Source organism: Malus sylvestris, chromosome 5, assembly GCF_916048215.2.
Source record: "Malus sylvestris chromosome 5, drMalSylv7.2, whole genome shotgun sequence".
NCBI lineage: Eukaryota > Viridiplantae > Streptophyta > Magnoliopsida > Rosales > Rosaceae > Malus > Malus sylvestris.
The window spans coordinates 25,228,011-25,241,609 of record NC_062264.1 but is presented as its reverse complement, the minus strand read 5'-3'; the positions used below and the strand labels follow the sequence as shown (position 1 = coordinate 25,241,609).

At 38.8% G+C, this 13,599-nt stretch overlaps 1 protein-coding gene across 1 annotated transcript; it reads left to right on the top strand.

Moving 5' to 3' along the window:
- Positions 1-8,592: 8,592 nt before the first annotated feature.
- Positions 8,593-11,763, top strand: LOC126620871 (protein HIGH CHLOROPHYLL FLUORESCENCE PHENOTYPE 244, chloroplastic). The gene is made up of 8 exons (XM_050289186.1): positions 8,593-8,834; positions 8,966-9,201; positions 9,429-9,527; positions 9,947-10,141; positions 10,566-10,658; positions 10,763-10,858; positions 10,965-11,105; positions 11,282-11,763. Exons 1-8 carry the CDS (start codon positions 8,672-8,674, stop codon positions 11,456-11,458), a joined length of 1,200 nt encoding a protein of 399 aa, XP_050145143.1. The 5' UTR covers positions 8,593-8,671; the 3' UTR covers positions 11,459-11,763.
- Positions 11,764-13,599: the final 1,836 nt, after the last annotated feature.

Here is a 13,599-nt window from a genome sequence, read left to right as displayed (position 1 = left end):
AATTGTAGGAGGATTACAATATCTTACTTGGTCTCGACCTGATCTCTCCTTTGCTGTCAACTTGGTCTGTCAGTTTATGCATCAACCCCGACAGTCTCACTTGCAGGTAGTTAAAAGAATATTGAGATACTTGAAGGGCACTCTTGATTTGGGACTATGGTTTCCAAAAACATCATCTTAACTCACTATAAATGCCTTTTCAGATGCTGATTGGGTAAGGTGTGCCTTGGACCGACGATCAACCGGAGGTTTTTGCATATTTCTTGGAAACTCTCTTATTAGTTGGAGTGCTAAAAACCAACCAACAGTGGCTCGAACATCCACTGAAGTTGAGTATCAGTCTCTTGCTAACACAGCTGCTGAGCTTTCATGGCTATGTAAATTGCTTCTTGATGTTGATCTATCTCTTCCATATCCTCCAAAATTGTGGTGTGATAACATTTCTGCGATTTCCTTATCCAAAAAATCCTTTATTTCATGCAAGGACTAAACATGTGGAGATTGACTATCATTTTATCAGGGAAAAGGTTCTCTCTAAAGTTGTAACTGTTCAGTTTGTATGTTCACATGATCAAATTGCAGATATCTGTACTAAATATCTGTCCAAGTCTCGTTTTCTGTTGCTTAGAGACAAACTATCACTTCGGTTGCCCAAGTTCAACTTGAGGGGGCATATTAAGGATAGTTGTTTATCTTGATTTGTTGTAATTAGTCATTGGATAGTTAGTGATTTCTGTTGTAATTAGTCATTGGACAGTTAGTTTGTTATTGGATAGTTATAGGTTAGTTTTGATGAGCTGTCAAATATAGCTCTCTGTATAAATATCAAATGTACTCTAATTATTCAATTCAATGAGAATACTTTTCTAATAGTTGGTGTGCGTATGTAGAAATCAGAACCTCTCCAGGGAGTACAAAATTAAAAACTAGGAGAGACAAGGAGTAGTCACTTTCACATACTTAAAAAAATCAATTTCATAATTGATAATTCTACTTTAATCTTTTCTTTTAAATATATACTTAATTAAAAGAAAATTTTGTCCATAGCAAATTTGTCCAAAGCATCTTTTTATAAAATACTAGCTATCATGTATGTGCTCATGCGCATGCAGAAGGTATTTTTTGAATCACAGTATGTTACGCGTGACTTACACGTTTTAAATGTATTTATATGCGTAAATTGGCAAAAGAAAAGTTAAATATTTGAAATAAATGAATAATCTTAGATCATGCTAGAAGAAACCCCTCATAAATCAATTAAAGCAGCTGAATCCACATAATAAAATCGGTCTCTATTGAATTTGTTGATGCACAAAATCCGAAGGACTTTGGTACAACAGAAATCCGGCCGTGAATCACATAAATGCACAAGAACACAAAGATATATCGTGGTTCACCCCAATGTTTGGGCTACGTCCACACTGATTTTGATTATGTATGTATGTATGGATTACAATAGATCGGCAAGAGAGCTCTCTGTGGATGCAGCCCTTGCCATTTTGCTCTCTGTTTGGCTGAGAGGGTATTGCCCTCTATATTGTGAAGGATGTGAGATTAGAGTCTCTGGATCTCTTAGTGAAGGTGAGACCTAATGTCAGTCTCACTCATAAGGGTGAGGGAGAGTCCCTTTTATAGAATAAGGGCTCTCTCCCCTTTTACATTTGTCATGGGCTTAGGGATGAGGCCCAAAGACGAGGCCCAATATATGGTACCAACAGGAGTCCCCCAAGTCTTTAGTCAAGAAAGTCTTTTGGCTGGAGACTTCAAATCCAATCCATGTACGGGCAGAAGTGGCTAGATGTCTTGAACCAGTACTCAACACAAGGCAATGCTTAACATAAAGCAACACTCGGCTAGAGGTATCACACGTTACGAGACTGCTCGGCTGGAGGCGATACTCGTTGCGAGGCTGCTCGGCTAGAGGCTATGCTCGCAGTGAGGCGGTTGCTCGGCTAGAGGCGATGCTCGTTGCGAGGCTGCTCGGCTAGAGGCTATGCTCGCTGCAAGGCGACTCGGCTCATGGTATTCCTCATTGCACGTATCTACTTTATGTCGACATGCACTCAGTATGAGTTGATTCTCGACATGACTCGGGTCTTCTTGTGGGGTTCGCATATTGGGTTCTTTTAATCAGCAACAATGTTGATCAGTGAATCTAGTTGCTCAATAATTCCTGACAATAAATGACAGTATAAGTATGACTGTATAATGAATAAATCAAATTGTCAAAGTTTGTCAAGGCAAAATATTGTACTATGTGCCTTGTATAAATAAATAATGTATTCAATCGTGTGGTAAATCACATGTTGTATAAGTGACATAGTTTAATGGCAGTCACAATATTCTAGGCCAATAAATAAATATATGTCACTGGGTAATAAATAATATATATATATATATATATATTATATTTTCATTCAAGTTGTTGATATCCAATTTGGTCAGATGAGGTGATAAAATAATTATATAATGTAAATGGTGTAGTGGGTGCACAGACTTTGTCACGTTTTATGGTAGTGGTCATAAAGTGATCAAAGGAATGATAACCGTTACAAACAATAATAATAATAAAATAGTAACAGTAAGAGTCTAAGGCCATGTGACCCGACATAATGAGCACATAAAAGTAATCATGTAACTTTATTATAATGACAATGGGGATGCACTATATATACACAGATCATAAAAACAGATAACATATTGCTAATTGTAAAGCAAAAGCTGTAAAGTAAACGCAGATATAAACGTTGTAAAGCAAATGCATGATGTGATTTCCTGTTAAAGATTTTACACACAGATGTAAAGCAAAATGATCTTATCAAAATAATGATAAATTAAAAATAATAAAGAAAAAAAAATCTTATCTTGCTGTTCCCGTGACTTTTTCAGTAAATGGGGGGGGGGGGACATGCATTTTCCTTCATGATGAAAGTTTTATCTTTTTCAGAAGTTGGTGGTCGACACCCTGCGCTGTCATGCTCATGTCGCACATTGCACTAAAGTATGTATATTCTCTGATAACCCACTCATCCATCGTGCCAAGCTTGTGAACATCTATGTAGCATTGACATAGTTCCTTTGCGTCTACTTTTATTCCTGTCACTTCTCCTTTCTCCTCTTCTTCTTTTTTGACGAAATTACGGTCTGCTCCCAGTCTCCGACTTGCTTTTGCAATGTCACCCTCGTGCTCTCGCAGAGGGAAGCTCATGGCTCACAATGTTCTGCACAAAAATTCGGTTAGGCTTGAAGGTAATCACAAGATAGCTTATAATGTTCTGCACAAAAATCCAGTTAGGCTTGAAGGCAATCACAAGACAGCGACTCGGTGAGTATGCAGGCTAGCCGATGATCTTGGGCGTTGAGTGAATGACTACTGTCCAATCCACCAAGATGACGACAGGAGAAAATCGAGCACGCGTGTAATAAGATAGAGACGGCGGCTGTGCAACTGAGAATCTGGAAGGTTCCGTCGAATCGGAGCGCCGTATGCGGTGTCCCCATCAACTTCTCACAGCAGGATTTATGTGACCACCGGAACCCAGATCATAGGTGGTGGAGATGGGGCCACGGCCACGGCCAGAAGAAGCCTCAAGGGAAGCGGAGGCAGAAGGAGAAGGCTCAGAGAGCCTACAATCGGTGGAGGCTTTTGGGGCTAAAACCACAGGGGAATCTCCAAGCTTCATGCCCAGAAAATCACGGAAGATGGTGTGCCTCCTAAAAAAATATCGATCTTCGAAAGACAAATCCAACGACTTGTCGTCAGTAGAAGCGTTGTCGCCCATAAGGCGGTCCAGTCGCTCTGCAACAGAAGGTAGGACTCTAAGCACGAACTGCTTCTCCATCACTCAATAACATCAACAGTGAGGAGCAGGACGATGATTCTTTCAATGAACCTATGACGCTTTGCTGCATCATGGACAACACGACGGCGGTAAGAGAAGTTATTAAACAGTGCCCTGAGCTCTTTCAACTTGGACTTGGCAATTGCGAGATCCTGAAGGGCCCTAAGAGCCTGTGATCTACGGATCAGATAAGCTCTGAAAGTCATCTGTATCATCATTGTTGCATCTTGAGGAGACAACTCCTTCCTCTTGCCATTCGCATTTCCGCTGGCAGTGACGGGGACAAATTAGAATATTGGTGTGGTGTTTGGTTGAAAAGATAGAGAAGCCTTGTCCGGGAATAAGGAGTATGAGGCCTTTAGGGTTTTGGTTGACAGTCGAACAGAGAGTGAGGGTTTTATGGAAAAGCCCAAAGATGGAGGTTTTGGGTTCTTGGGTTGTGCAGATTCACGGTGGTGAGATGAAAAAAAACGAAAGAGAACCGACATAGCGTTTCGTGTCGTTTTCCACAGACAGCGCCAAATGTTGATGCACAAAATCCGGAGGACTTTGGTACAACAGAAATCCGGCCGTGAATTACACAAACGCACAAGAACACAAAGATATATCGTGGTTCACCCCAATGTTTGGGCTACGTCCACACTGATGTTGATTATGTATGTATGTATGGATTACAATAGATCGGCAAGGGAGCTCTCTGTGGATGTAGCCCTTGCCATTTTGCTCTCTGTTTGGCTGAGAGGGTATTGCCCTCTATATTGTGAGGGATGTGAGATAAGAGTCTCTGGATCTCTTAGTGAAGGTGAGACCTAATGTCAGTCTCACTCATGAGGGTGAGAGAGAGTCCCTTTTATAGAATAAGGGCTCCCTCCCCTTTTACATTGGTCATGGGCTTAAGGATGAGGCCCAAAGACGAGGCCCAATATATGGTACCAACATAATTTATATTAAGAATAGAGAAAATAATATTTAATAAACAACTGATTGAATCACATTATTGCTAGCGCATTGTGAGGCTAAACCCACCCCACCCCCCTCCCCCGGGCGCTTAATGTAGATAATATTGTTTGTTAAAAAAAAACAAAAAACAAATAAACAACTAATTGAATCACATTATTGGTAACCCATTGTGAGGTTAAGCCCACCCCCTCCCCTTAATGTAGATAATATCGTTTGTTCAAAAAAAAAAAAAACAATCATTTGACAACTAATTTAATCACATTATTATCCGCGTGCGAAATACTTTTTTTATAACCGGCATTACAGCCTTTTAAGATGTTTTGAACATGTTTAAAAATAGAGAAAATAATATTTAATGAACAACTAATTAAATCATATTATTGCTAGCCTATTGTAAGGTACTAATTATTTGAAAGAAAAAAAAAATTACTGTTAAAATGATGAAAATACCCCTACCACTTTTGATGCATTATTTTGTATTGCTTTTGAACATTTTTGTTTTGGGGGCATTTTTGTCCACTTATTTTTTGTGAAGCTTGTGGCCCCAAAAACAGTATTCACTTTAAGCTTGGCTTTATATATAGAGATACACACAGACGAACGACGACTATCCAAGAAAAATCATTGACATCATAATTATGATGTATACATCTAATCGTTGACATGTGTTCTTTCACATAATTCTAGTTAATTTTCATACTAAATGTTACTTTTTCAATTTTTAAAAATATTAACCAAGATTAAATGAAATGACATGTGTCAATTAATTAGGTGTATGGTAAACATACACTATAGTTTATGGTGGTGAGCAAAAATACTTACATTCTTAGGAGCACATCTATATTCAACTGTTAAATTTAATAATGTGCATCATACATTGATGTATCTTTAAAGTAAGCCAATATTCAACATAGTGAATATGCAATAATTAAATTCAAGAGAAATAGTAAAAAAGGGCCCACTTTCTTAATTTTTAGACTAAAATAGGATTTTTCGAGATATGCACGCAACATGCACAACAATACGATAGAAATAGAATTTTTCTAAAACTGGAAATGACCTAATTGCCTGTATATAAACAACAAAAGCACCATTTTACTCCCAACAAAAAGCTTTCCCTCTTCCAACAAACCCTAGCCGTCACCCACTTCGTAGCCGGCCTCTGGCTATGGCTAGGGGTCGGTGGCAGCCTCTCCCCTCCCTTTCCTAGCTCTTCCTCCCTTCCTTCCCCCCTCTTCCCCTTCTCAACCATCCTAATCCCCTCGCCATTCTCGTTTCTTCCCACCACCTCACTCCGACCCCTCATTCTCGACCTTTCACTTCCTCATCTCCCCTCCATTGCTTCTCTCCCACCATTTTGGGTGCAGATATACATGGATTTATGCCCTATATCCCGACCCGAGCCTTGCTTGTTCAAGATTTTCTTTGATTGGCGCTCGTTTCCTTGTGTGGGGTTTATATATGTGCTGCAGGGGATCCCCCATCTTCAACTCGGTTTCCATGGTGATGTCTCCCTCCTCGATGGCTTCAGTGCTCTCCGCTCTGGAGGTTTGGCTTGGTCTGGGAGCTTGGCGCGTTCGTCTCGTTGGGGCTCGGCTCAGCTTGAGCATCTTAGTGCGGCTCGGCTCGTTGCGACTTGTTTTGTTGCAACTCGGCTCGGCTCAGCTTGAGCGTGGACGCGGGCGTCCCACTGTTTAGATTTTGTAGGTGATCTAGGCATGAGTGCTTTGGTCCCCCTGCTTTTGAGTTGTTCATCGGATCTTTCTCGGTGTAGTTTAGTTCATGTCGCCCTTGTGCACTACGGTGACGCTGGTGTTTTGGCTAATTTGGTCTTCACCTTTGTGCGTTGTTATTGTGAGTCTCATCTGCTAACGATGACTTTGTTGTGGTCTCGCACTTTTGCAATGATTTTTTGTGGCCTCGCTATTCGGCGATGACCGTTGTGTCTATCGGTATATCTCTGTTGTTGTTATCGTTTATTGTGACACATCTATACTAGTAGTTTTGTGCGCTTGGCGACTGTGTGATTGAGCTTGTGGGTGTCTACTAGGGTTTTAATGTTATTTGTCTACTTTGTGCAAATTCATTCCGGATCAATTTATTGATAATTGGAATTATGTACCCAATGACACTTTGTATTTACTTGGTGTTGATTAATGAAATCCTATGCTATCGTTTTTGGTCCAAAAAAAAAAAGTTATTTCCTCCGACACAATCAGCATTCTCTCTCTCCAAAAATCTCTATTGCCCAATTCCCAACTCGAAGAATCCTAAACCAATCTCTCTCGTCCAATTTCTCCGCATCTTCCTCTTCACCGTTTCTCCAACGTTGCGACCGCCACGTTCCTTACCTCTCACTGGTTCCTCTCTCCTCGTCTTCCACCTCCCTCTTCTTAAATGAGATTCTAGGTCGCCACCCTCCGCCCCACCGTTTGTGGCTCGGGATTAAAGCAGATTCGCAGCTTCGCCTTTTTATTTGCTCAAATTTAGACCTAGTTTGGGAGTGAGGTGCTTAAAAAAAAGCACCCATGAAAAAAAGCTGTGAAGGTTTTAGGTGTTTGGTAAACTGAAAAAATGGCTTATTTTAGAAGCTGCTGTGAGAATAAGCTGAAATCAAAGGAAAAAGCTGAAGCTGCTATTTGTAGCTTTGGAAAACTGGCTTTTTTTCAAAGCACACGGAGCTACAATGCTTCTTTAATGAAAAGACCCACTATCAGACTGCTTTTTTTTTCCAAAAGCACTTTTACAAAAAAGTTTACCAAACACTTAGCTGATTTATTTTACAGCCGCTTATTCTCACAGCACAGCCGCTTATTCTCACAGCAGATTTTTTTCAAAGCACAGCAATACCAAACCAGCCCTTAATCAATGGCTGAATTTCTTAAAGTTTATATTGCTTTTTCTTTTTTTCTTCCATTAATTTGTTTTTTAATGGACTATTTTGCTGCTTGACATTTTTCGTTCCCAAATCTACATTTTTGTTCTTTTTTTTTTTGGTATTTTTTCAATTCTTTATGTTTTCGCAGCGAGAGTGAATATGAATTTCAACAACGTTAAGGTTCCGAAAGTTCCCAGTTGTGGTGCAGTTCATTAATTTGAATTTGGTACCAAATATGATTGGGTTCAAATATTTCAAAGATTTGGAAATTGCAGTTTGAATGGGCATGAAAGAATCCAACTAAATCAAAGGAAATTGTTTCGCGAACGAGTTCGCTTTCTTCATATTTGAAAGGTCTATCTCTGAATCAAAGAAAAAAACCTTTGAAAAAATGACGTGAGTTTTTACAATTTATATGTGGGTATTTTCGTTATTTATCTTTTGTGCATAGAATGCATGACTAGTTTGTCCTATTTGAGTCCAAAGATTAAGAAAATGAGTGATTTTTTGCTATTTCCCTAAATTCAATGATCATATTGCCACTATTTCTTTTTCCTTAACAAACGATATTATATATAGTAAAGAAGAAGGAATAGGCTTACCCTCACAATGTACTAATAATAATTTGAATCAAATTCGCTACTTATAAAATAATATATACTGCTTGTGTTACGGCACAATAAAAAAAATTTCCAAAAAGAGAAGGAGCAAAATTAACGATGCATAGCATTTGAATTTGATCAAATCAACCCAACTCTCACATAGACACTCGTTGTCTCGACTAGTTGGGCTTCATTTAGAAGTCGGCCCAAAATGACATTGAATATTGCCAGGGTCGGGTCGGATGACGGAATGAGATGTGACAAGTGGCAGAAAATCCTAATCCACTTTGGAAGGACGTGGCAACACTGAGCTCCGTCGTTCCATGTCTCTCTATCTGTAAAATGGAAGAGTCTGTCCAGTCAGTGACAGACAAAGGGAAAGCTTGAAAATGGCAATGGCTTGGAGGCTTCCTACCCAGCTGCCAACACCCGGAAACCTCCATCACTACGACTCCAAAACGCTGTCGTTCCCAGCCTCACTCTCATGGTGCCGGACTTTAGCTCCGGACCATCTCCTTCCTTCGTCATCTTCTTCCACCTCCACCGCCACTGGTTCGTCTCCTTCTCGCTTCAACTGGAAAGCTTTACTTTTTCCACTTTATTTCACAAATTTGAAAAGCACCCATTATTTATTTTCAAATTTGAAAAGAACCCATTTTTTAATTGTTGATTTATGTGTGCAGGGACCAATACGCGGCGTTTCATGAAATGTACGGCCAGGGCGGGAGCTGGGGCTGTGAATCTTGCTCCGGGGACACCCGTCAGACCCACCAGCATACTAGTGGTCGGCGCCACCGGGACTCTGGGGAGGCAGATTGTGAGGAGAGCACTTGATGAAGGCTATGATGTTAGGTGCTTGGTTAGGCCGAGACCAGCCCCTGCTGATTTCCTCAGAGATTGGGGTGCTACCGTTGTGAATGTAATTCCAATTCACCAACTCTTATAATCTTATATAAATCTCGAAATTTTCACTATGATTCAGTAATTCTTATATGTAAATTGGCTTAATCCTACTTGGGTTCTTGTTATTTATATAGTAAGTATTTAGAAGTTGGAGACATTTTGTTTTTTGTTTTCTTTTTATTGTTTTTTTTGTTTTTTTGAAATTTCAAGTGGTTTGATGAATGAATGTGTTGTGGTGAGCAGGCAGACCTTAGCAAACCAGAGACCATACCTGCTACATTGGTAGGGATTCACACAATCATCGATTGTGCGACGGGCCGTCCCGAAGAGCCCATAAAAAAGGTGAGTTTCTGTACATTAATAGTTTTTGTAATCAGCCTAGAAATTAATTCCCATGTGTGGATCATCTTTTGAAGCTATCACTGGTTCGGTTCATTCATTGCATATGTAGTTCAAAGAATATCATCGTCTACCTTTCCTTTCCTAATTGCATTACAGTATTGTGGCATTGTCAAAAAGGAAGCTTTTTGTGTATTTATGTTATTCCTTGTTCAACAAAGAAACTCAAAGAAATTAGAAAAGGTCTGTGTTCAACCTTTAAATAAATGCTCCGGCTGAATTTAGAGAGTTGTTAAGAGATTCGTGTATCCATCTTCAGGTCTTCAGAGATCATGAAGTTATTTTATATGTTGCAGTAAACATACCAGACTTACTTCTGTGTCCCTCTCTTTTGGACTTATCTACCCATTTGTTCTATTTAGGTAGATTGGGAGGGAAAAGTTGCTCTTATACAATGTGCAAAAGCAATGGGGATCCAAAAATTTGTATTCTATTCCATCCACAACTGTGACCAGCATCCCGAAGTTCCACTTATGGAGATCAAGTATTGCACTGAAAAGTTTCTCCAAGATTCAGGCATAAATCACATCATAATTCGTTTATGTGGATTCATGCAAGTAAGTTTCACTTAAACTTCCTCTTTTATTATCTTGTTACTGGCGTATCCAAATTTTTGCTTTCCCTGACAGCTTGATGTTTCAAATTAATTTCCGTATCTTCTTAATGTTCTCGTTCTCATGTAGCACTCGTCCAACCCCTATCATTTCTTTATCAGAAAGACCAATTAAACTGGATAGATTTATAAAAAGTAGCATGTATAAATATCATTCACTTGACAAAAACAGGCATGCAACCAAGCACACACCCTGAAAAGGTTATATGCATATACCTGGAGAATTGTTTATAGCTCAGAAGGGAATCTTTCCAAAGACGTGATTTCATACAACAATCAATATTTATGTATGCTAGTTATCCTTGCCTCGTTAATGTAGTACTAACTACTAAGTGAAAATGCTTATCTTTTCGTTTTTACTTTCTCAGGGGATTATTGGACAGTATGCAGTGCCTATATTAGAAGAGAAATCGGTATGGGGAACAGACGCCCCCACAAGGATTGCTTACATGGACACCCAGGTTAACTATGCATTGACCATTTACCTGGTTAATCTAAGGATTACCATTTTTTTTCTTCATGTCATCATGGTATCTGAACACTTTTTTTTTTGTGTGTGTATTAGGATGTAGCTCGCCTGACCTTTATAGCTTTAAGAAATGAGAAAGTCAATGGGAAGCTTCTCACATTTGCTGGCCCTCGTGCATGGACAACCCAAGAGGTGAATGAGAATAGTTTACCACCAGAAGCCCATCATTGTTCTTAAATCCTCTCGCTGTGCCTCACCCCCATTGTCACGTTCTTGTGAACATGCCTTTTTCTTGTAGGTAATAACGTTGTGCGAAAGGTTTGCGGGGCAAGAGGCAAATATAACTACTGTCCCAGTTTCTGTCCTGAGAGTAACCCGTCAGCTAACTAGGCTGTTTGAGTGGACAAATGATGTTGCTGATAGATTGGCATTTTCAGAGGTAAGTTCTTAATATGGTTTTGACAGTCATTTACGTAAAACAAGTTATTATATTTTTGAAATATTGTAATTTGCATTGTAATTGTTGTTTTACAACATTTGCATTCTGAAAAGAAGTTCTTATACACTGTTTGTTCTAACGGAGAGGGCTAATGCCCTGTGTTTTGGCATTTGTAGGTTCTTTCAAGCGATACTGTTTTCTCTGTTCCAATGAGCGAAACATATGGTCTTCTTGGGGTTGACGGAAAAGATATAGTTACACTGGAGAAATATTTGCAGGACTACTTTACCAACATATTGAAGAAATTGAAAGATATCAAAGCACAATCAAAGCAATCTGATATTTACTTCTGATCCAAAGAGTATTGTATAATTGTAAATGAAGTGATGTATGTATCGACAAGTCCGATGATACCGATTAACTCATGCAGAGGTATTACGCTTCAATTGGGTACTCGTAGTTTTCTATAGCATCTCCCTGGCAAAATTTTGGAGCAATGCTTTCAAATTTCTGTGTTCATAAGATCTGTTGCCTACTTTTTATGAGCATCAATTTCTGTTGATAACTTGATACTATCCCGTGAAAAATTGCAGTGATATTCAAGATGTCAACTTTTCTTCTTGGCCAAGTTAAATACAAATGGCACTACTTGCGCTGCTGTTATTGCCTCCTATTTATGTTCATAGATTGCAACTTTCAAGCCCCAATGAAATATATGCAAGGCCCGATTTTTTCTTTTGTTTTTGATAAATATCACACAATGGCCCAAGGACCACGCCCAAGATTTTATGGGTTCCAACTGAAGCTGCAACAGTTGAAAATTGACCTTTGTGTGGAATTCAACTCACACATCCTTCGGTGCTTTTTTCCTTTCCCTCCCAAATATGCTAAGGGAAATGATTTTCGCATTCTATTTTTCTCATCTAACACTTTGCTCTCCTTTTCTAGTCTTTAGATTGAACAAAAGCATGATCAAGAGACAAAAATAAAGAGAAGAGTCCATAAGAAGAAAACAGGATTGCGGAAATTATTTTCCATATGCAAGTAGTTATTTTGGCTGCAAGTGTTTGGGATATTGTGAATTGGAGAAAAAGTAACCAAAAGTGAAATAATGGCAAAATTTGAGGGACCTGAGAAAAGTCCCTGGTGAAGATTTGAGCCTAGGGTTGACTGTTTTACTGATTTTTGCCCTACTACTTCTATCTCTATCAAATTATCAGATGATAGGAGGGTGTGAAGGTAGGCTAAAAGTGGTAATTTAGGTGATGGTTGAGGAATCTGATCTCTACCCTCCATCCTCCCTATTCTGCATTAACGCTAAAAGTTATTATTACTAGGGGGGGCAATCTAAATCATCCTTGTATTATCAAAGTTACTTTTCATAGGAGGGGATTTGTATTTGCCTCCTCTGTTTGTCTAGTTGGTTGGTCAAATAAGTTGCCTTTTGTTACATGCAACACGTGTTTTTTCCCAACCTAGTTGCCCCTACCCTAGTACTCACAACATTTAATTTTAAAGACAAAGATCATTTCGTTTGGGGCAAAAAAGATTTTTAGTTCAAATTTTATGAACAACAATGATTCAAAATTAAAACAAATAAGGTTTTAGTTTTAAGCCCTCAAAAATAAGGAAGATGAAGATCTTATTATACTATATTATGAATAACTATTTGCAATGTGTTTGTAGTTGAAGTTGTTAAAAGCAATAAATCATGCACTAATTCAATTCCTCCCTCCCTCGGTATGGCTTGTATAAAAAACAGGAAATCCTTATAGTTTTTTTCTCAACATCCCATCTCATACATAGCAAACAATGGTTGAAACAATGTTCCATATAAGTATAACTTCATTTCAAAGTGCGTGTAGCTTAAGTTGTTAAGAACATTTACATACGTTACCAAAGTTATGTGTTCAAATCCTCGTCCTTCAATATTCCTTGTTAAAAAAAAAAAGAATATCTTTTAGTCATTATCTCAAAATCCCATTTCATAGATGAACATACAATGATTGAAACAGTGCTGCCTGCATGGTATACAGCTCCCTTCTCTCTAGTTGCTGCAAAACAATCTTCAAATTCTGTAAGTTTTTGGAGCTGGCAGAAGTGGGTTTCTATCATGTAGGTGCCACTGGGAGACAATTCATTAGTATAAATATATGGATCGAGAAAAAAGATGATTAGGGTTTTTTCTTGTGCGAAGTGGATAGCAAATTGGTGGAATATCCGAATATGTCATGTGTAAGAGCTATAGGGTTTTAGCTGGCTTGGAGGGACCAATCATAAATCCATCAAAGCACCCAACTTTGAAAGGCTACCATCACCTCATCACCCACCATCATTTCCTCAATGGTCCAAAAGACAAAATGTACCTGTGTCAGTGCACTGTGGAATTTAATTTTTCTTTCCCATATGTGAGAAAGCTAATGGTGTTTGAATAATTTTCTAATAATTTTTTCTGCTTCTGGGGTTTTGTTTTCTAACTGGTGTTGTTTCATCT